This window comes from Lepidothrix coronata, unplaced genomic scaffold, assembly GCF_001604755.1.
Source record: "Lepidothrix coronata isolate B3197 unplaced genomic scaffold, Lepidothrix_coronata-1.0 Scaffold1, whole genome shotgun sequence".
Taxonomy (NCBI): domain Eukaryota; kingdom Metazoa; phylum Chordata; class Aves; order Passeriformes; family Pipridae; genus Lepidothrix; species Lepidothrix coronata.
The window spans coordinates 10,119,394-10,140,379 of NW_016690181.1; the positions used below are offsets into that span (position 1 = coordinate 10,119,394).

The 20,986-nt window shown below is 50.0% G+C and overlaps 3 protein-coding genes across 9 annotated transcripts in view; 2 read left to right on the forward strand and 1 right to left on the reverse strand.

Moving 5' to 3' along the window:
- The window catches only part of PHRF1 (PHD and ring finger domains 1), a 31,270-nt gene extending 26,644 nt beyond the window's left edge, over positions 1-4,626 (forward strand). For 2 of the 4 annotated variants that reach the window (XM_017811884.1, XM_017811875.1), the window contains exons 15-18: positions 457-608; positions 1,079-1,339; positions 2,442-2,570; positions 3,680-4,096. In XM_017811884.1, the coding sequence (XP_017667373.1) occupies positions 457-608; positions 1,079-1,339; positions 2,442-2,570; positions 3,680-3,814 (677 nt within the window). In that variant the 3' untranslated portion in view covers positions 3,815-4,096. Of the gene's footprint in view, positions 1-456; positions 609-1,078; positions 1,340-2,441; positions 2,571-3,679 lie in introns of all 4 variants that reach the window. The other 2 variants (XM_017811869.1, XM_017811893.1) reach the window with 2 other exon arrangements.
- A 2,928-nt stretch (positions 4,627-7,554) lies between these two features.
- Positions 7,555-15,066, forward strand: LOC108496532 (malignant fibrous histiocytoma-amplified sequence 1 homolog). Of its 2 annotated transcripts, XM_017813327.1 has the most exons (10): positions 7,555-8,658; positions 9,280-9,571; positions 9,956-10,142; positions 11,165-11,355; positions 11,459-11,946; positions 13,153-13,310; positions 13,829-13,988; positions 14,445-14,515; positions 14,617-14,723; positions 14,956-15,066. In XM_017813327.1, exons 1-10 carry the CDS (start codon positions 7,682-7,684, stop codon positions 14,971-14,973), a joined length of 2,649 nt encoding a protein of 882 aa, XP_017668816.1. In that variant the 5' UTR covers positions 7,555-7,681; the 3' UTR covers positions 14,974-15,066. The 2 variants fall into 2 exon arrangements, with proteins under 2 accessions (XP_017668816.1, XP_017668809.1); XM_017813320.1 differs by lacking the exon at positions 14,956-15,066 and having other exon boundaries at positions 14,617-14,840.
- A 248-nt stretch (positions 15,067-15,314) lies between these two features.
- Positions 15,315-19,182, reverse strand: IRF7 (interferon regulatory factor 7). Of its 3 annotated transcripts, none has more exons than XM_017813348.1 (11): positions 19,016-19,182; positions 18,775-18,937; positions 18,338-18,500; positions 18,175-18,257; positions 17,950-17,995; positions 17,735-17,839; positions 17,464-17,646; positions 17,182-17,307; positions 16,662-17,048; positions 16,365-16,483; positions 15,315-15,674 (listed from the first exon to the last, which is right to left on the reverse strand). In XM_017813348.1, exons 1-11 carry the CDS (start codon positions 19,036-19,038, stop codon positions 15,528-15,530), a joined length of 1,545 nt encoding a protein of 514 aa, XP_017668837.1. In that variant the 5' UTR covers positions 19,039-19,182; the 3' UTR covers positions 15,315-15,527. The 3 variants fall into 3 exon arrangements, with proteins under 3 accessions (XP_017668837.1, XP_017668827.1, XP_017668846.1); XM_017813338.1 differs by having other exon boundaries at positions 16,266-16,483; XM_017813357.1 differs by lacking the exon at positions 17,182-17,307 and having other exon boundaries at positions 16,266-16,483.
- Positions 19,183-20,986: the final 1,804 nt, after the last annotated feature.

The following is a 20,986-nucleotide window of genomic DNA, read 5'->3' on the forward strand; positions in this document are numbered from 1 at the left end:
CAGCTCAACCAGCCAGAGGCAGCTTGTTCGGCCATGAAGCGCGTATTGCAGCCCGATCTCTGAACTGGCAGCCCATGTCCCACCTTTTCTGCAGTTAACTAGAATGGCTGTTTTGCCTTCAGAAGTTATAAGTGTGTCTCAGAACCAAGGAGCATGACAAATCTCTGTAGCTCACTCCTGTGAGTACTGCTAAACCAAAGTTGCTAGAAACAGTTTGGCTTGGGACCCTGTGCTATTTGTGTTGACAGAGTTGCCTGTGTGGTTCCCTGGGAGAATGAGAAGTTCTCTATTATCAGAAGCTTTAAAATGTGGATGACTGCTAAACAGAATACTTTTAGAGCGAGTTTTGTTGTTAGATCTTTTTTATTTAAACAATATAATTGGTTTTAAATTCTTTGACACATTATTTTTATTTTGTTCTTAAATATTTCCTTTTTCTTCTCTTGGGGAACCTAGGGATACCATTTTACAAACTTCAGCGAGCAAAAGAAGGGGCCTGGAAAGCAGAGGACTTGAACCAAACGTTAAATCAGGTGCAGTTAAATGAGCCTCCTCCAACCAATTATATGATTCCTGAGCCTATGTTTCCTGATCTAGGTTCCTCTCAGGTTGGTTCCTATTCCAGCACCTAAGTGTCATGGAAGGCATCTCATCTCATCTGTGCCTTCGTTGTGCAACACCCTCCTCTCATGGCAGAGTTTGCCTTCCTCTGCGCGTGGTACATTTCATATAGCCCATACACCTCAGCAATCCTCTAATCATTTAATCTCTCAGGTGGTCCTTACAGTTGAAGAAATGTATTTTCTTTTAATTCTGCTCTATACATGCAGCTTCTGCGTGTAACTTTCAGCAGTAACTTGCAGAAAGATGGTGCTGTTTGAGCAGCTGTGAGTTTCTCCCTGACTGTGATCAGGCTGTAAATATTGGCTTGGTGGCCTTGGTCTGAGCCATCAGTTTGTTCTGTCCACCAGTTAAAAGGTGAAGAGAGGCTGGTGGTAGCTCCTGGTGCTCTGAAAATCCTGATCTGATGTTCTGTCTTGTAAGCACAAGCATTTACAGAGTGGTATCTGTTTCACAGGTGTACTGTCAAAATATCCCTTTGACGCCACCTCTGCCCTCCAGCCTTCCCCCCTACGCCCCGGTCAGCCAGCCCACGGTCCAGTTTATCATGCAGGGAAGTCTTCCAGCGCTTGGCTGCGTGGCAGGACAGAGCCTCACTCCAGAACCAGGCAGCTTGGCTACTGCATCCGAGCCAGGAGTCCAAGCTGCTTCTGTTGGAAATGCAGAAGAAAAGATCAAAGCACCCAAACCTCCAGTGGATAAAATGAAAAATGAGGAAGTGAGTGAATGCCACCAAGTAGCAAATGTGTAACATTAATGAGGTGTTTATTTGAACTTTTTAATTTGGGGGATTTTAAAGCTTTCTCTACTGTAATTTCCCAGCCCTGTTGTCACTGTTGGTTTTGGTGCCTGATGATGCTAACCCAGGAGCAGCAGGCAATCCTTTCCTTGAATTCTTTTGGGATTTATTCCATTTGAGGATTCTTCTTTCTACTGCTTCATCACAAGAAGTTAGAGGGATTAAAGCATCTAAAATACATTCTTAAAGTTCTGAAACCTTCTTGTGTGAGTGCTTGGAAGGTACTTTCCAGAAACCAGAATGTCCAGATGTCTCTAAACACCTGGTTTTTCCTTTCCCCTCCAGCTTTGAAATCAATGTCAGTCCTCATAACAATCTTATAGAGGTAGGACTGTATCTTTTTGTTTATTAGCACTGAAAATGCAGAAATAGTAATATACTTTGGAGATTTTGCAGTGCTAGTCCCTTGCTGCTGAGTTTTGGGTTTGCTGTATGGACAATCTGCTCTAAGCATAGTGGATGCTAACATGAGAACAAAAACTTCTTAGCCCATTATTTTACTTTCTAGTACAAAACCAAACAGTAAGATGCTTTTTCCACTAAGCCTCCATTTATGAGCAGCAGTTTTTATGAACTTGTTTTGATGGCATTTGTAATCATTAATTTATAGGCAACTCTGCAATTTTCAGATTGACTTTAGAGCTGTCTGAAGCTTTATATTCGCAGTCATGATTTGCTGCTTTTATAATCTGATGTCTTTTCATGAACGTATGTTTACTTCAGACCTGTTGCAAGGCAAGGACGAGACCAAAATTAATAAGTAGACATTGTAGTCACCTGCTTAAAACACATTCTTTAAGACGCGGAATAAATGCCACATAAAACAAGGGTTCCTCATAGTGCAAAGTGGTATTTGTTTCAAGACTGCAACTGACAGTAAAGGAAAGCACTTTGAGGTGATTACTTGGATTGTTGAAATTGTGAAATGAGAATTTTCATTGTTAGAGCATTTCTGAGAAAAATACAGTCAGAAGCCATTGCCAAGATAGCACAAAGTAATGAACTTCTCTTTGCTCCGCAGTACATGAAGAAACTTCACATGCAGGAAAGGGCTGTGGAAGAAGTGAAACTTGCCATCAAACCGTTTTACCAGAAGAGGGAGATTACAAAGGAGGAATACAAGAGCATCCTTCGAAAAGCAGTGCAAAAGGTAAGGGCACAAGGGAAAGAAAGTCAAGAGGAGGAGCTGGGCAGGTCATGAAATAAGTGGCAGTACTTTGGATTGCACGTGCCGGTTTTGGCAGTTACATGCCATAACTGAGTAGCAGATTTTTGGACCCTGACTCATACCCTACTGCCCTGTGGTGAAACAAGAACATTGCTAAGCTTGAGCTGCCTGAGGTGAAATATTACATGGTACATGCCTTGGGTGAGAATGGTTGAATCTCTCTCACTAGCAACTTCAGCTAGAATTGTCAACTGTTTCTGATAAAGTGAGAAAATACTTTGTGCATTAGTTCCTTGAGCGTCTGTGGTGTCCCTGAACCTTAAAAGAGGGCTTGGCAGTTTTACTGATACTGACTTCTGTCCCAAATCTTAGTGCTGACCAGATTGTGGCTAAAAAAGACCTGATCAGCAGGTAAATGTTGTCTTGTAAGGGGAAGTAATGCTCTTGCAGTCAAGGCAATTAACTGATACCTTAGCAGACTGTCCTTGCTCTGCATTCTTGCCATCACTGGGAAATTCCATCATAAATCAAAATTCCTGAGATAATGGCTGCAATTTCATATCTTCTACGTGACCCATATGAACCTCATGTTGTTTGTAGGAGAGCTGAGCAACACCCATCGCTGCTGAAGTCACTGTGAACTCCTCTCTGAACATGGATAAAGTTCTTTTTAGGGTTTGTTCTTTCTCCTGTATTTCAAGATAGGCCCTCAAAACTGCCAAATTCTTTCAGTCTGAGCATTGCTTCCTCAAAATTATCAGAAATACGGGATATCAGCACTTCCTTGGTTACCACCTATGGTGTAAAACTGGGTGGATGGGTGGAAAAGCCTGTAGTAAAAATGAATAATTCTGTTTTCAGAGATGCCTCTGTATTCAGTTGGTGCTCAGAAGATAAGCACTGGGCCATTTCTGGAATGCTTGAAGTAAAATATTCCTCTTACCTTTGTTTTCTTAATGTACACTGCTATGAGACTTGAGGGCCTGTGCAGGAATTGGTTCCCTTGGACAGCATCTCAGGTCCTGTCTGTCACTTGCTTCTTGCCTGCCTGAACTGCTGTAATTGACTGAATGCCCTTTAATCCCCTGCAGATCTGCCACAGCAAAAGTGGAGAGATCAACCCTATGAAGGTGGCTAATCTGGTGAAGGCATATGTGGAAAAATACAAACATATGAGGAAACATAAGAAAACTGATAGTGAAGATACACGTGAAGTGGAAAACTGAGAGCAAGCCACAGCCAGCATGATTTGGACTGAACTTATCGTAGCTGTGGACACTAAGGGAATAACAGACTTGCAATTGCATCTCATTGTAAACAAAGTGCAGAGAAACAAGATTATAACAGGACTTACCTATGGAACCTTCTCTTGGATTGTTTCCATATGGGAATGAACTTAGGATTTTTTTTTGATTACCTACAGATGTAGAACTACATAACAATCAAATGCCTCAGACCAGCAGAGTAATTCGAGGGGAAACACAGAAGAGATTAATGTTTGGGACTCCCGGATTGCTACAGTTTTCAGGGTTACTTTGATCACATTTTTGGGCTGTGCACTTGTCTTGCTAAAGTTTGAAACTGGACACCACTTTTCTTACAGTATATTGAAAGCTGTATACTGTTTCCCTTGTGTTTATTTATCAATGGATTGTCTTTAGAAATTTCTGATTTAATACTTGAAATATTGTATTTTTAGCCTGTTGGATGGTGAGCGAAGCTTTAGTCGCTCTGGCAGGTGGGGATTGCAGAAATGACCTAACCTTTATAAACTGACTTCAGAAACACTGCTCAAGCTGTGGTGTTTATTTACGTTGGAAGTATCTTGTTAGTGAAAAAAATTAATTTCGGGGTGGGAGATTGTGTTGCACTTGTGTAAATAATGCACTGATGGCTGGTTTCATGTCTGCCTTTCAGGAAACAGTGAAACAAAAAGCAAGCGTCGTGAATTTTCAGTAACAAGCCGGAGGGATAAGGTTGAACTGATGTACAAAGCAGAAATGTGACAGAGTTTATAAAGTTATTTTGAATGGTTTTAGTCCTATAGCAGGTGTCTTTTGTTTGTCTTGCATCTGCCTTTTGCCCTGGCTGATCTGTATAAACCTGCATGCTTGGCTCTTTCATAAGGAATATGGTGTTTCTAGAAGAGAATTGGAGTTGGATTAGTAATTGTCCCTCCTCCTCTGTAGGAGGACTCATTTTCCTATCAAGAACCAAAGAAGTCCAGCAGACATACTGACTTCATCTTGATTTCTTTAACAACGCTCCTTGCCCGCATGTACTGCAGAGCAACAGATCTTTTAAGGGACCATCTGAAAAACGGTCACTTAAAAATATATTCAGCACCTTTAAACCTGACTTGAATCATTCCCCATTTAACCATGTTAGGGAGGAGATGTTTCACAGGGAGGCTGAAGGGAAAACCCGTAAGATACAACTCAGAAACTGGCTTTCCCTTCACAGGAACAGAATGCACGTGGCCTGTTGGACCAGATGGCAACAGCACTTCTTACCTGAGGGCTTTCCTAACCTCTTGGAAACTGCCCTCTTTGAGGACAGTCTTGCTGCTTGTCTTCCATGAGAAGACATTTAGGCTCTCTTGGATGAGTTTTATAAAGCAAATAACGGCAGCTCTTTCCTCCCCCATAGTGAGTTAGGAAAACTCACAAATAGCAAGACCTTTGGTTCCTTGCTGGTGTTCCTGGCGTTTCAGTTACTCTGATTTTGATCGTAAGATTTTTGTCTGCATACTGTAATTTTGTCTGTGGTTCCAAGTAGCTTGTTTGGGGAGTTTATTATTTCAGCAGAACAAGCCTATATACCAGTAGTGTTTGGACTGGCACAATGCTTCACTCCCATCATTCACCATCCTAGAGAAGTGTTTATGGATGAGCCCTGAGCAATTTGGAGTTAATCTTCCTTGGCTCTGTGTGCTTCCTGTGTGGAAGTGCAGCCTGGATGGAATATAAGGAGGTGATAACTTTGGAGTTGCTTTGAAGATTTTTTTGAAAAAGATTCAGTACTGACTGCAGAACAGCTGAAAGAGAAGCTGTAGTTCCCAAGCTAAACTTGTAGCCAGAATACATACCTGGCATATGGGCGTGGGGTTGTAAATACAAACACTGTTGATAGATTTCTTGACAAAATAAAAGTTCAGACACTTCTATGGCACTGTTGGCACAAGAATGAGGGAATGTGATCTAGTTGTGCATACACTTAGGCAGGAAATTGGGCACCTCCCAGTGTATCAGAGGAACAATTCAGGAATAACCTGTCTGCATGAGTGAAAAAGGGTAGGTGGTGTGAAAAAACAAGCCTTGACCAAATAATTGAAACAACTCTACTGTTTACCAGGAAGACAATGTCAGTCTGTTTTGTTCCTCAGACTGTTTCACTTCTTGTTTAATGTTAGCCTTGAATTGGCAGTAAAGATAACAGCCTGTTGCAGGGTGTATTGGGAGTGCCTGTGCTGTAAGACCTCTTAAATTTGTTACCTCTGCATCTGCCACTGCCTTGGAGGAGCACTGAAGCTGAAAACTATACCTTCTGCATGTGCTTTCCACTGAAGTTATATCCACAAGAATACTGGTTCTTTCTGTCTGCCATTAAAAATAAATCCATCAAATTGTAAGCTGCCCCATGGGACAGGCAATGAGAAATATACCTAAAAATGCCTTTTCTGACATGTTCTAGAGAACAGTTTTTCTAGTATAATGCGTATGCTACTTCCTGGCCCTCTTGGATCAGATGCTGCCACCTGTTTAAGGGAAGAAATCTTACTGAACACATGCAGTAATTTGGTAACAGGATAACTTCTTGTTTAGTGTCCCTTCGCTCCTCTGCAACAGGGGTAATGCCAAAAGTTCCTTAAGCAAAGGCAGGGAGGGATGCTGCACTAGGAATTTGACTCGGGAGCTGCTCTGCCACTGTGTTTGTCTTACAGGAGGCCTCCAGAACTGCTTTTGGGACACAGCCCTGGCCCTGCCATCTGGCCAGAGTGTTCAGGTTGTTGAGAGCTGCTCTGAGGTTAGATGGAGAAAGGGAGGGTGGGGTTCCCAGACGGAGCCTGAGGAGGCGGGGAGTGAAACAAAGGGAGTGAAACAAGGGGAGGAAACGAAAGGGGGAACGCCCTGGAGGATCCAGCTGGTGCTGCTGCCGGGCCATGGCCCAGCCCGGAGCCTGTGAGTAGCTGCTTCGGCTCTTCACTGCTCTGGTTCAGAGTGGGGGGAGAGTCCTTTGGCTTGTCCCTGGTGGAGAGACCGGGTGTTTGGGAGAGGGTGAAAGCTTGCCTTCTTGCTGGGCTTGTAGCAGGTTGCGTGTTCAAGTGGATGCTGAGAAATGACGATGAGTCAGTCCTGAGCAGGGTGCATTGCACAAGGGGGTGCCATGTTTGGTGTCACGTGGTGAGGAAGTGAAACAAGGGAGAGGAAAGCAAATATAGCCATGCTTTGTTCTGGTATCGCGTGATCCCCATCCTGCATCCTGCTGGCGTTCTCCTTGCCTGCAAATCTCTCCGCTCTAAACATGCTCTGTTTGGGGATGTTCTCAGCCATCACTGAGTCCCTGCCTGTGTGCCTTGTCCTTTGGGGAATCCTATTGTCACCTGCATTATTCCCCCAGTCTCCCGGGGCTGGAAGCACCTCTGCAGGGAATCACAGCATCATCTGCATCTGGAGTGGGGCAAGGGGAGAGGATGAGATAGAGGAAGTGCCTGAACTCACTAGCCCTGGCTTCAGCACTTCTCCCTAGCTGTGGTCAAGAGCTGAGGGTAGGCTGGGTGAGTTACTTGGAGAGCAGCTGTCCTCCTGACGTCAGCTCTGCCCTGCCAACCTGCTACTGGGATAAGCAAACTGCCAGTTTTGGGGTAGATGCATCTGTGGCTGGAGCTCTTCCAGTGCTCAAAGCATGAGAGCAGATCTGTTAAGGTGATGCTTGGTGTACAGGTCAACATCTGATGGGAACTTTCTTGTTGTGTCTTAGCCCCAACCAAGATCCTTGTACCTCGGCTGCAGTTCCTCTCTTCAGGAGCTGTTCATGCAGCAACTGTGGTTGCACTGTTAAACCAGCTCCGCTGCTTTTCCTTGCTGGCTAAAATGATCCCAAAGTTGTGCAGAGCTCAAGGGAAAAAGTGGTCTGCAATCCAAAGGGTCAAAGTGTCTCTTAACCACCTTCCCTGTCCCCTGTGTCCAGGTCAGGAGCAGGAGGATGGATTGCGTGAAGTGTCTCTCTCCACCCAGAGGCTGCGTGTGCTGCCTTCAGCAGTCCTGAGCAACCCCATGCTGGAGAGCCTTGACGTCGACAGGAACAAGCTCAGGACAGTCACCGGCATTTCTAAGCTTTGCAATCTGAAGAAGCTGATACTGTCCAAAAATGAGATTGTGGACTTTCCCAATGAAATCCAGAGCCTCGTCTGTTTAGAGAGGCTTGAGCTGAATCAGAACCAAATCAGGGTCATCCCAGAGGGGATTTTCTCCCATCTCCCCAGGCTTAAACACTTGCGGCTGAACAACAACCGTCTCTGTGCCCTCCCCAGGGACCTGGCAGCTTGTCAAGGCAGCCTCCAATACCTCAACATCTCCAACAACCATTTCCGGACTTTCCCACTGCCTGTCCTGCAGTTGGCACATTTACAGGAGCTCCATGTGCAGAATAATGCCCTTCGCCAGCTCCCCAAGGAGCTCTTTCAGAGGCAATCCCTGAAAATGTTTAAGGCCAATGGGAACCCCCTCCGGGAGCCACCCAGTGAAGTGTGCGCTGGTGGCATTCAGCAGATACGGAATTACTTCATCCAGCTTCAACACGGTTTGGGGCAGGAGGACAAAAGGGTCAAGACCATGTTCCTGGGGGCTTCACTGGCGGGGAAGTCCACCATCTGCAAAAGCCTGAAGCAAGGGCAATCCAAACTGGTGCCCAAGGAAGAGCGAACAGTTGGGATAGAGATCAGTGAGTTCCAGATCGAGGACTTCACATTTCTCTTCTGGGACTTTGCTGGCCAGCTGGAGTACTACATGACTCACCACGTGTTCATCACCCCACAGGCGCTTGTCATCCTCGTCATTAATCTTCACATGTAAGTGCTCAACTGGTTTGGATTCCAGGTGAGGCAGGGGAGAAAAAAAGGAACTAGGGAAACTTTCTCCTGCACAAATTCACACCATTTCCATTGGACCTTGAGGCCTGGTCTTCTCACCATTGGAGTAGCTAGTTCTCCTCCCTCCCCCTTTTTGCAGATCAGTCTTTTAATTAAGCCACTAGGTCTGTCATCGCCTTGCCAAAAGCCTCTGTTTAGAGGGATTGAATAAGCACTAATTTCATCTGTGACAATTGAATCCTGTCTATATGAATTTGCTCTCTGCCTTGGAAATACCTTTACAATGCCTCTATATCCTGCAGTGTTCCCTGAATGTGAAGGAAGCATCACCGCTTGGGTTTTGTCCCTGTATAGCACAAAAATTTCCCATCCACAGCAGGGGTGGACTCTACACCCCATAGCTTTAACTGGCTTAGCTTAAGGATGGAAAACTGAAGGATGAGCTTGGATACAGCCCATGTCAGCTTCTGAAGTCTGATCTCTTCTCTGGTGAACTCCTGGGACAGCACAGGGTGCATGGTCAGACCTGCACTGGTGAAGTTGTCTGGAGATCCAGAGAGTGAGACGTGAATTTGTGATTTTCTTTCTCTCCCTCCCCAGGTACCAAACTAATGACAACACTTTCAAGGAGCTCGTTGGTTTCTGGATCAACAACCTGTCCATGCGAGTCCCAAACTCAGTGGTGCTTCCTGTGGGAACCCATGTGGACTGCTGCCAGGAGGAGGAGATTGAGGAGAAGAGGCAGGACATCATGGCCAAGATCACAGCCATGCTGGCAGAGAGAAAAAGCAACCTCACTCACTGCATCAACAACCTGGAGGGCAGCGAGGAACCCAAGCTTTACGTAGACCAGTGGGAGAGGCTGAAAGAGATGGAGAGCTGCACATTAACCGTAGGGCTGAGATTATCCTGGTTTCTGGCTGTCTGTGGTCACCTATTGTCTCTGGCAGCCCAGTGTGCTACTGGCAATAGTGACCTGGTGCTAATGCATCAAGCCCCTACTGCAGCTGCTCCCCGGGCTGGGGTGGATGTGGTAACCCCTGGCTGTGACCTGCTGGGTCCTTGTCCCTGCTAGGTGATGGGCATCTCCTCCTGTGGCTTGTAGCAAATGCCTGAGGAGGAGTGTGAGGGGTCATTTACCATCACCAGGTGATTTTCCAGGAACTGCTGCAGAACAAAGGTGTGACCTCCTTGGCATTTGGTCCCTCCTTTACCTCACAAGCTAAAAGACTCCTCTGGATGTGCTTTTGGCAGGTATGTGCTTTCTCTTTTCCAGATCTTAAGCTTAGTTGCTGTCAACTGCACGGATCACTGTGATATCAAAAAGCTCGAGGCCACTATTTTGGAGCACGTGAAGAACGAGGAGCTCTTCCCCGAGGTGGTCCGAGTGCTGCCACCTGTTTACAGGCAGGTGGAAGCTGCCATTGTGGATATCGCACAGAGCGAGGAGATGGCAGATCATGGTGAGTGCCACGTCTTCCTGGGAGGACCTGCTGTCCTGTGCCTGGGACAGGCTCTCTCCAGAGCTTTCCTGAATCTGGAATGGGGTCTCCGGTGCTTGCTGCACCTTCTGGCCCTGCTTGTGTGGCAGTGGGACCGCTGCAGAAGACCTTGCAGCGTTATTGCTGAGCATTAGTTGCTGCTGCCCAGCTCTGTCACTACAAGCATCTGCCCCACCCCCCTCACCCCAGGCAGGTGCCTAGGGAAAAGCATAGGAGAAAGCCAGTTGTGTCTTCACCAGGAGGCTCTGCTAGCTGGCCGTGTTGTCCAGTTTGTTTCTTTCCAGTAACATTGTTCTTTCTCCCCTTTTCACTGTATAAGCAATTAAAAAATCTTGCGGGAACTCCATAGCTTTAATGTTTCTATGTAGTTTCCAAATCTACATCCTGCTAACTTTATTTAATGGCCCCTGCCCCTCCCTAGACGCTTCTCTATGTCTCTTGTCACTTAGCAGGACTAGCAGGCAGTCCCAGCTCCTTGCTTATGTACCTAAAGCAGGTATAAACAGCACCAGCACCCTGTGTCATCTCTGGCTCCCCTGGCCACTGTAGGATTAGAGAATGAGGAGCAAATGCTTTTCTTTTGTGGAGATAAGCCAGGTTTTGTTGCCTGTCTCTGCATGACTGGATGACAATCTGAGGTTTAACTGGCAATCTGAGGTTTTCTGGCTGGAAACAAACCTGCTTTCTCAAACAATGACAGAAATCAGTATTAGCCTCATTTTTCAGATGTGCCAGTAAATCCTGGCTGTTGCCACCGCTGAGTCAAGGCAAGACCATGGTAGCTGCAGGGTGGCAGTGGGACAGCTGAGGATAGGCAAAGCATTTTGGGCCACAGCCACTGAGTGTTGCTCCAATCCCAGCTGCTTCCTCAGGAATGGCATGGGTGATATGGGGTGCTGCTGGCGCTTGTTGGCTCTCTAAAGCATCTGCCTTGGAATGCTGTGTCTGATAGATGCATGCTGAACTCCTGCATCTCTCTTTAGGCATGATGGACCTCCAGTACCTGCTCAGCAAACTCTCCCAGCACAAGCACCTGGCCAACCTGGGCAGAGAGCTTCTCCAGGACATACTGCGGTACCTCCACCGCATCGGGCTTGTCGTGTGGTACGAGGAAATCAAGCAACTGGAAAGCACTGTTTTTCTCCAGCCTACCTTCCTAATAACTATGTTCAAGGTGAGCATGGGCATCAGGACCATCTACTCTGCAGGGCTCAAGCTCTGCAGCTTTGCTGGGCTGCTCTCATTGCCACCTCGTCACTTCTTCTCTTCCCATCCAGCTCCTTGTGAGGTATCGCCTAGTCCAGCAGCTCGAGAGCATCTCTGTGGAGACACTGATTGGGGAACACGCCACCATCAGAGACAGGGCCAACTGGGTGTGGACCTTCAAGTCAAAGGCAATGCTGTGCCACCAGGCTGTGCGTGCTTTGGTGAAGCACCAGCTCTGTTCGGAAGGGATGTGGGATGTCTTTGAGGAAATCATGGGAAACGGGCCTCAGACAGGGAGAGGGAAGCTCTTCAGCCTTCTGGAGCACTTTGAGCTCTGCCTGGAGGTGAGGCATATGGAAGCACTCAACCCACAGGCCAGTGAGTTTGTGCCTGGGAAGCCATGGGAGACAACACGGAGCCAAGGCGAGTCCTGGTACTTGTTCCCAACCTATCTGAACCAAACAGAAGAAGTCTCTGAGGTGTGGGGAGGAGATCACCCCGAGGACCTCCACATCCGTGCCTACTTCTCACCTGAAATACCTGAGAGCTTCTTCCAGAGGTAAGCAGCGGTTTCCAGCCCTTGATGAGGTTGTGTGATTCGGGGTTTGCTCGGTGCAGTGCCAGTATGACTGTCAGCAAGCCCTTGGCTGTTGAGACTTATATCTGCTGAGCCATGAGGCTGGGAGTCAAGATATCAGGGTGGCTTCTCAGCTCTGCCACGCACATGTGGAGTCCTGGATGAGCCATTGCAATGTTCACTGTCTGGATGTGAGCAAGGGCCACGTTCCTGGTTCACCCTTCATCTGGAGTGGTGTTTGGCTAGTCTGTGCCTGTCCAGGTATTCAGAGGTCTCCCAGTCCCACCTAAGGATGTTCCAGTTTCTACATGTCATGGGACTGTACCAATTTTGGGAACATCTCCTGGCCTTGTGGACTTGTTTCCAGAGTTTTACCTGATGGTGGTGTGGTTTAACCCCAACTGGAAACCAAGCACCACAGAGCAACTCGTTCACTTCCCCCTGGTGGGATGGGGGAGAGAATCGAAAGAGTAAACATGAGAAAACTCATGGGTTGAGATAAAGACAGTTTAATAGTTGAAAAAAAATTATAATAGTAACAGTAATAACTATAATAATATTGTAATTAAAAGGAAACCAAAAAACAGAGAAGTAAAACCCAAGAAGAACAAGGGATGCAAAAGAAAAACAATTGCTCAGCACCAACCAAACAATGCCCAGCCTATTCCAAGCAATGGTTTCCCAGCCAGTTTTCCCCCACGTTTATATGAGCATGATGCCATATGGTATGGGATATCCCTTTGGACATTTGGAGTCAGCTGTCCTGGCTGTGTCCCCTCCCAGCTTCTTGTGCACCCCCAGCCTCCTTTCTGGCAGGGCCGCATGAGAACCTGGAAAGTCCTTGACTTGCTGTAAGCCCTGCTCAGCAGCAACTAAAGCATTGGTGTGTTACCCCCATCATTCTCATCCTAAATCCAAAGGACAGCACTGCACCAGCTACTAGAAAGAAAATTAACTTCATCCCAGACAAAACCAGGGCAGATGGCCAACTCTGGAATCATCTCTTGGCTTAAGAAGCTGCTACTGCTGCTTGAGCTTTTGGTAGGGGAGGGTCTTCATTTGGTGTCTGCCTCTGTTTTTACTGAAATTGGGTTCATATTTTCAAGTTCACCTGGTGCCATGCTTTCTCCTGGTGCAACGGATAAGCTAGGAGGAGGCTGGTGAAAGCCATGGGGAATTTCCTCACAGGTTCCTGGTGAAAGCTTGCTCCTTCTACTCCACACACTGGGTGGCCAAGGTGACCTGCCTGCTTGTATGCAATGGCAAACCTCTGCTGATCAAAGAGAATAACCAGAGGGCCTACAGCTACCTGGAGCTCCGGTGCAGAAAGCCAGCAGGAAGGACAGGTAAGATTCCTGATTCATATTTCATGACTCCCAACCTTATGTTTCTCCTTAGCTCCCCCTCTGCCACCTCCAGCCCTCTGGCCAGTGTCCCAAGAAGCCTCTGCCACATGTCCTAGTCCGGCCAGGGCCCACCAGCAGTTCAGTTAAAAATTTCCCCTTTCTCCATCCAATTCTGTTCAGGACTCCTCTGAAGTATCACATGGAAGTGGAAAGTCAAGTTTTCAGTCTTCTCATGGAGCAAATGTGTTATCCTTCCCCATAAAGGCCCCAGCAGAGTACAGTCTCAGGCTGAGTCTTCAAGTGACAAGCAAAAGGGCCATCCGAGTAGGGGAACTCTTCTAACATATCGTTAGAAGGCTATTGTATGAAGGCTATGGGTCTTGGTTAATTTGGGATATGGAGCTGGTCCAACTGTTCTGGCTGTGGTGTGGCGGGCTGGAAGCGATGGGTGCATCACCACAGCATCTCCTGGGGTTGGGGACTGTAAGCAAGTGAGACATTGTCCTTTTGCCTGGAAGGTTTTCAGTTTGCCTGGGACTTCCTTGTGGCAGTTGTGCTCATCATCCAGAAGCTTGCTGAGGAGTGGCCAGGGCTGCACATGTGTGTGAAGACTCCCTGCCGAACAGTGGGCTGTCCCGCGGAGTTCATCTGGCCAGACATGGATGGCACAAGTGCCATGTACGTACACGCTGTGCCACTCCAAGCCAAGGGCAGGACCTGGGTGACCGCTACTGCAATGCTGGTGGGGCTGGTCAGCTGCTAGAGGCCACATGAAATTAGTCGTGAAACTTGACGGGCACTACTTTGCCCTCTTCCTGACGGCAGCAGCTCATGCCCCACATGTTGTTAGCACTTACTGGTGTGGGAAAGTCGATCATGGAAAGAAGGGTGAAGAAGCTGAGACTCTGGGCTTAGGCACATAATATTGACTCTGAACACATGCCCACATGTCCCGTTTCATGAAGAGCTGAAGGTGCTCAGGCCCCCGGGAGGGCAGCAGGTATCCCAGGTCCAATGGTGGGACCTCAGGTCAGGGTGGGAAAAGCAAGCCTCTTCCATTGTCTTGGCATCATCTTCCATGGGGACTGCTGAGGCAGCTCCTGCTCCTTCTTTTTGTGGCTTTTCCCTCCGCAGGACAAGGGAAGATGTTAAAACGTGTGGGACGTGTGGACACCGTTTTGGCACAGAGCTGCTTCTCCCCAAAGGTGAGCCCAAAGGTCCCAAGTTTGTGCTGCAACAGCTCTCAGGGGAAAGAGGGCTGATGGTTTCATGGAGCTGAGGTGCTGAGGGTGTCCTATTCCCACAGTGCCCAGTCAGCTGGAGAAGCCCCCAGCACAACCTCCTGCTCACTATTACGTGACAAGCTATGGGACCACCACCTTTGGGCCCAGCAGCATCCAGGTCACTAGGCAGGTAAGGACACTGCCACCTCCCCTTGCCCAGGGACCAACGGTGATAGCCAGGTTGGTTCTCTCCCCTCGCTCCTGAAATGAGGGGGGTGTGGTTCCTTGGGGCCTGGGGAGGGGACACCCCATCTTCAGGCAGCGCTCTGGTTTCCACACTCCTCCCTGAGATAGCACCACCTCTGTGCCTCAGAGCTCAGGTCTGAGTGCTTCATGTTGCAGTTACTGCCTTATTTTTCCAGAACATCTCCAGGGAATAATTCTAGCCAGTGGGGAGGCACTTGCTGAAGAATTACTTTTGTTTAGCCAAAGCCAAGCTGTCCTCAACATTCTCTGCTTGCAAGTCAAAGTCATGTTTGCAGTCTTAACGCGCGGAAATAAATGAATCGATAAATGCATCCCTTCATGTGTGGGAAGTCACCTCACTCACTAAAAGTTTAGAGGAAGAAGGTGCTGACAAAGGCTCTGATATCAGCCCGCTGCTGCCAGCAGGGACTTTGCTGAGACAAGGCCAGACCCCCGTGGTTTTGGGGTGTACAGGAGGTGTTTCAGACCTATAGTAGGGGCAGACATCCAGGTAACACCAGCAAGAGGGAACTACTTTTCTGTACATATATTTAAACTTGGAAAAATTAAGAAAATAAATCTGTAAATGATCACAACCCACAAAAACATGTTAGCAGCTGACCGAGGAGAAAAGAAACATGTGAGTTCGGGGATTGGCCAGTGAAGCTGTCCCTGAGCTGGGGGTGCCGGTTTGCACAGTGCCCAGTGGTCCTGCTGCCTGTCCCAGGGACCATGTGGTGGTTGGGGGTCAGTCCAGCTGCATGGTGTACTGCTCAATGAGATCGTAGAGACTGAAGGAGTCCGAGAGCTGCAGGCTGATGGTGTGGCTGTCGAGGGATGAGGCTCCCTCCTGCAGCACCTTCTCATAGCAGTACTCACAGAACTTGGGCACCAACTGCAGAAGAAAAATGTCAGGGTTATGGGCAGCTGCCTGATGTGTCTGCAACAGCCTGATGTGGCTGCAGCACCCTGCATAGCCCTGTCTTCCTGGAGCGGAGGGAGGAGGTGTCTGGGGCATTCTTTGTCTCCCCCACCCCAAGGTTCCCATCCCTGGGCTGCCTTCCACAGCATCCCACCCAGACCCCGAGTGTCTTCTGACTCAGGTCCACCGCTGCCCCATGTTTCCCCTGGTCCACAAGGGTTCCCTCCCTGGTCACCCTGCCCCCCCAGTCTCCAAGGGTCCCCCTTCCCTGTCACTCAGTTCCCCTATCTCTCTCAGCCCCACAAGGAGTATCGAGATATCCATCTGCCTCAAATGCAAAGGGCTCCCAGATCCCCATCTCCACTGCCCACAGAGGGTCTCCCTCCTTGGGCACCCAGGCACTCACCTCCCCTGGCCCCTGAGGGTCGCCCTCCCCAGAACCTGAGGAACCTCCATCCCCCGTCCATCATGTAAGAGTCCCCATCCATGAGCACCCAGAAACCCATCTGCCCCAGTCCCCAAGGGTCCCTCCTCAGGCACCCAGATCCTCCTTCTCCCACAGACCTCGAGGGTCCCCCTCCTCAGACACTCAGAGTCCCAGCTCCCCTGGCCCTCATGAGTCTCTCCCCTTCCCTGGGCAGCAGTGGTTGTTGGCTCCTTCACCTTGACCAGGATGAGCTTGGTCTCCTTAGGCTTGGCCTTGGAGAAGGCCTGACCAAAGCAGAGGTAGATGGTGAAGTCAGGGGACCGCTGCCTTTGGCCGTTGCGGAAGTCCCTTAGCTCTGCAAGAGAAGACAGGGATCAGTTTTGGGGTGAGCCTGGGGAACAGAAGGACTGGGAAGATTTGGATGCTTGTAACATCCTGTTTCCCGTGAGCCCCCATCCCCTGGTTCCCGTGAGCCCCAAAACCAGGATGAAGATGAAACAACACATGGGGAACAATGTGACACCCCTACCCACCTGTGCTAAACTCACTGAAGTCAAAAATAGGGGTTTCCTGATCCCGGCAGAGAAGGTTGAATGGGGGGTCCTCGACACCTTCGAGCTGTTGGGACAGGGCCCAGAATACCTTGCACTTCTCCCGGCGGGTGGCAAAGACCTTGTAGGCACGTTGCTCCAGCTGCAGCCCCACCTTGCCCAGCAGCTCCTCGGTGATACGCCACTGCTTTCTATCGGCCATGTTGGCGGGGCTGGGGAAGTGCACCACGTGCCAGGGACCCTGAGCCACCGCTGGGGAGCCACCGAGGGGCTGGTACGTCAGCAGGCAGTGGCTGCCCTGCACGATCTCCCGATGGAACTCCTTTCCCCGGTAGTAGATGGTGACGTCCAGGTTAGAGACGAAGGCATCTGCACCAGGCAGTGATCAGTGGCCGCATCCTCCAAACAGAAATGTTCTCCCTCTCCAAAGTGACCCCCCCCGGCATTATTTACTATTAATAAGTATAATAATTTATAACTACTAATAATTAATAACCCTCACCTGTGTCACCCACCAGCTGCTGTGGCTGTGGCACAGGGCTGGCGGTGGGGACCAAAAACATTGCCTCCCCCGGTGACTGCATGGGGACCACGCCCTCTGTCAGGTGACATGGCAGTGGCACGGCTCCTGCAGCGGGACATGAGCAGCATCGGCATGGGGATTCAGGATGCAGCCGGATGGGGGTTGCTTTGACATGGGGTGCAAGTGGCAGCACCCTGGCCTCTTCCCACCCCATTATGGCATTCCCATGCCCAGGGCTGGATCCTGCCCCACAGCACCCACCTAGCTCCTCTGGTGGCATGAAGTCCAGGGGGCTGTAGGTGCCCAAAGCGGGCTGCTCCACTGTGGGCACCCACTGCTGAAATGGCGTGAGAGGGAAGCAGTTGTTCTGGCTGGGGTCGGCAGGAAGCTGGAGCAGGCTGTCCTGGGGAGGCTGGAGCAGGATGTCCGGGTTGAGGGTGTCCCCTGCAGGGAAATCACCAATGGGGAGGTGCTGGCATCACCTACCCATGGAGCCACCCGCTCTGCATCCTGTGAGCAGGGCTGGTCTCACCTGCGGGCACCCAGGACGGGGTCATGCAGACAGCATCACGGGGGGAGATGTCACACAGCTGCAGCAGCTTCTCCAGTGACATGGGCTGTGTGGGGTCGGTGCTGCCTAGGGGGGAGCACAGCAGGTGGGATGTTTCACAACCGCAAAATGAGCCCCAACTGAGCCTAGCGGGGTGCCCCCTCAAAAAAAAAAATGATTGTGGGACTAACATTTACCTGGGAGAGCAATTTCTGGGGCCATGTCTTGGGGGTGAAGCTCCACCTGTGAAGGGAAGCAGGATGGGATCTTTTTGCTGTGGTTGAGGAGCTCACAGCCTCCCCGTGACCTGCATTTTGGCCAGAAGCTGGGCTGCAGCTTGAGAGCAGCCCAAGGCCATAGAGGTGCAATGCCTGAGCAGTGGCAGTGGGGACCCCACTAGCCTGCTGTGCCCACCCAGCTACCTGCAGCTGCCGTTGTGCTGGCTGCTTGTCCACCGCAGGATCAGGGCTGCTGAAATCTCCCTCCGTACTGTGCTGAAGGGTGGCTGAAAGGAGATCATCAGGAATGGGGCGTCCTGAGATCGCCCACCCCACCCAACATAGCCCCCTCTGGGGGCAGACTCACCTTGGTTAATGGTGAAGACCATGTGTGGGTCTTCGCCACACTTGGAATTGTCCTTCAGCCGTTTGAACATGCCGGTGGTGCTCAGGGCACAGCGGAAGTTGGTCTTCCACTTGACCGGGTCCTCAGACGACTCCTCATACCGCCCACCCACCTTTGCCCAGGCCTGTGGGTGCAAGGAGGTGAGCATGGGGCCTCTGTCTCCATGAGCATGGAGGTTTCAGGGATGACTGGTCTTCCCCTGCCTTCCCAGTTCCCACATCCCACCCACCTTGAAGACATCAACTCGCTGCTGGTCACCACCCTATCCCACCCACCTTGACGGCGTGGTCACTCCAACCCTCCCACCCTGAAGACCTGGAAAGAGCACTGCATATCAGCCCCATCCCGCTCACCTTGAAGACCGTGAGGTTCCTGCTGGTGACCTCAATCCCACCTACCTTGAAGACCTCCAGGTCGCTGCTGGTGATGTCCTTCCTGGCGTTGTGCTTCCAGGGGACGCGGAAGGTGGTGCGCTCGCTGTCGAGCCAGCGCAGCCCGCGGTAGTTCCCGCTGTTGATGGCGTTCAGGAGCCACGGGACGAAACGCAGCCTCTGGGCCTCCCTGCGGGCAGGAGGCCGTCACCGGGGGAATCAGAGCCACCCGGGGACGGCGGCCCGGGGGTCCTGGGGCGCCGCTTACCTCTCGTTCTCCAGCGCTGCCATAGTGCGGGCTCCGCCGAGCTGCTGCGACGGGACGGGCGGCGACCTCGGTGCGGGGGGCGGGCGCTTCCCTCCCGGTCCTTTATCCGCCTACTCCCGTTTTCCTGGAAATCACGTGTCCCTTCCGAAAGTGAAAGTGCCGCCGCTCCCGAGGAGAGGGTATGTGGGGGTGTGCGCGTGTGTGTCCCGCCGCTCCCAGGGGTGCCCGGGAGATGCTCCAGCCCGGCCCCGCCCCCGGAGATGCTGCTGCGCAGCCCCGCGCAACCCCCTCCCCAAACTAATCATATTTAAAATAAATAAACCGGACTTAAAACGTGAGCTTGGGGCAAACAGAGCCCTGGGGCTCAGCCGCACCCGCTCCCGCCGGGGCTTCCCGGGGCGCGCCTGGGCACAGGGCTGGGAATCCCCGGGCGATTTTCCGTTATTTTAACCCTTCTTCTCCCGGGCTGCCTCGGCTGCAGCTAAGGCTGTCAAGAAATAAAACGCAATTAAAGGCCAAGGCCCGGAGGGCAACGCTCGACACTGAAGGAGAGGCGAAACAGCTCATCCATAGCCATGACAGGAGGCAGGTCAGGGGCAGCCCCACCGCCCTCCCGGCTCTTCCCTGACCCCCCTGGAGCTCTGCGGGAAGCAGCAAAAACCACTCAAATCCCCTGAGATGTTTTTCGAGTTCATTACCCAAGGATCAGAGTGGGGGTCAGTGGGGCTGAAACACAGAGTTGCTGCTGCCTCTTTTCCCACTGTGCTGCTTTTGAGGAAATTTCCTCTTCTTTCCAGGAACTTCTCCCTGCTGCTTACAAGGCATTCCTAAATGTTTTTCCAGAACACTGCCTTTTGTTTTCCAGGAAATCTTCAGCTTCCTTCCTAAAAAAACCCCCACTGTTTCCCATGAAATTTCCCAGTCACTTTGAAGGCTATTTCTTCCTTGTTTCCTGGGAAATGTCCTTGTTGCTCTTTAGAGTCCTCCATTGCTTTCCAGGATTTTCCCCTCTGCTTAGAGGATCTCCAGTGCTTTCCTAGGAAATTCCCCCATGAGACTTACTCCCTGGGAAGCAAGAAATTATTTCTGAAGTAATATCATTCTTCCTCTCCCCGGAATTTCCCTTTTGCTTTCCACCAATTTCTCCTTCACTTTCTCAGAAATTTACCCTCTAGGAAATATTAGTTACTTTTCAGGAATTTCCTAGGTATTTGAGGAAATTTCCTCCTTGCTTTCTAGAATTTCTCTCCCTGTCTCTCTATGCTATCCTCCCTATAGAAAGTCCCCCCACTGCTTTCTACAAATTCCTACTTCCCCCTACTGCTCTCAAGAAAATTCCTACATTGTCTTGCAGAAAATTTGCCATTTGTTTTCCAGAATATTTAACTTTCTAGGATGGTTTCCCTTTGCTTTCCAGGAATTCTCCTATCAGTTGCCAGAATTTTCCATTCGCTTCGTAGGAACGTCTCCCCAGGGTTTTAGGAAATTTCCTTGTTGCGTTCCAGGGAATTCCACCAGCCAAAACTGACTCACTCACCTGAACCCAAGACAGGGTTCAAGTACAGCAGCTCCAGCAAAATGTATTTAAGGGCAGTGAACACCATGAAACCCAAACAAACAGGAGCCATGGCAGCCAGGGGCAGGGTGGGAGCAAGGGACAGGGCTGACATGGACAAGGTATGACTGGGAAGGGCCTGGGATGGGTGGAGAGATGCCAGAGGGACCAGCAAGGGCGCACAAGGAGTTGACCCCTCGCTGGCTGACAGCTGCTGCCCCAGGGACAAGTGGCACCTGCAGGGAAGGGAGCAGAGATGTGTTTATTTACTTTTATTCCTCATTATTGCAATCAATACCAACAGGTTTCAGTTAATAGATGATTAATCAGGTTGATGAGAATTCTCCCATTTTAAACTCTATTTTTTTTTGCAAGCAGGACCCTGCCTGCCTGGGGAGCTCCTGTGCAGCCACGGT

Coding starts and splice junctions, on each gene's coding strand:
- LOC108496532 (XM_017813320.1), top strand. CDS start 7,682: ATGATCCCAAAGTTGTGCAGAGCTCAAGGGAAAAAGTGGTCTGCAATC. Junction 11,356..11,458: donor TCCTAATAACTATGTTCAAG/GTGAGCATGGGC, acceptor CTTCCCATCCAG/CTCCTTGTGAGGTATCGCCT. Junction 11,947..13,152: donor CCTGAGAGCTTCTTCCAGAG/GTAAGCAGCGGT, acceptor ATTTCCTCACAG/GTTCCTGGTGAAAGCTTGCT.
- IRF7 (XM_017813338.1), bottom strand. CDS start 19,038: ATGGCAGCGCTGGAGAACGAGAG. Junction 18,258..18,337: donor GGTCTTCACCATTAACCAAG/GTGAGTCTGCCC, acceptor ATCTCCTTTCAG/CCACCCTTCAGCACAGTACG. Junction 17,840..17,949: donor CCCAGAAATTGCTCTCCCAG/GTAAATGTTAGT, acceptor GCTCCCCCCTAG/GCAGCACCGACCCCACACAG.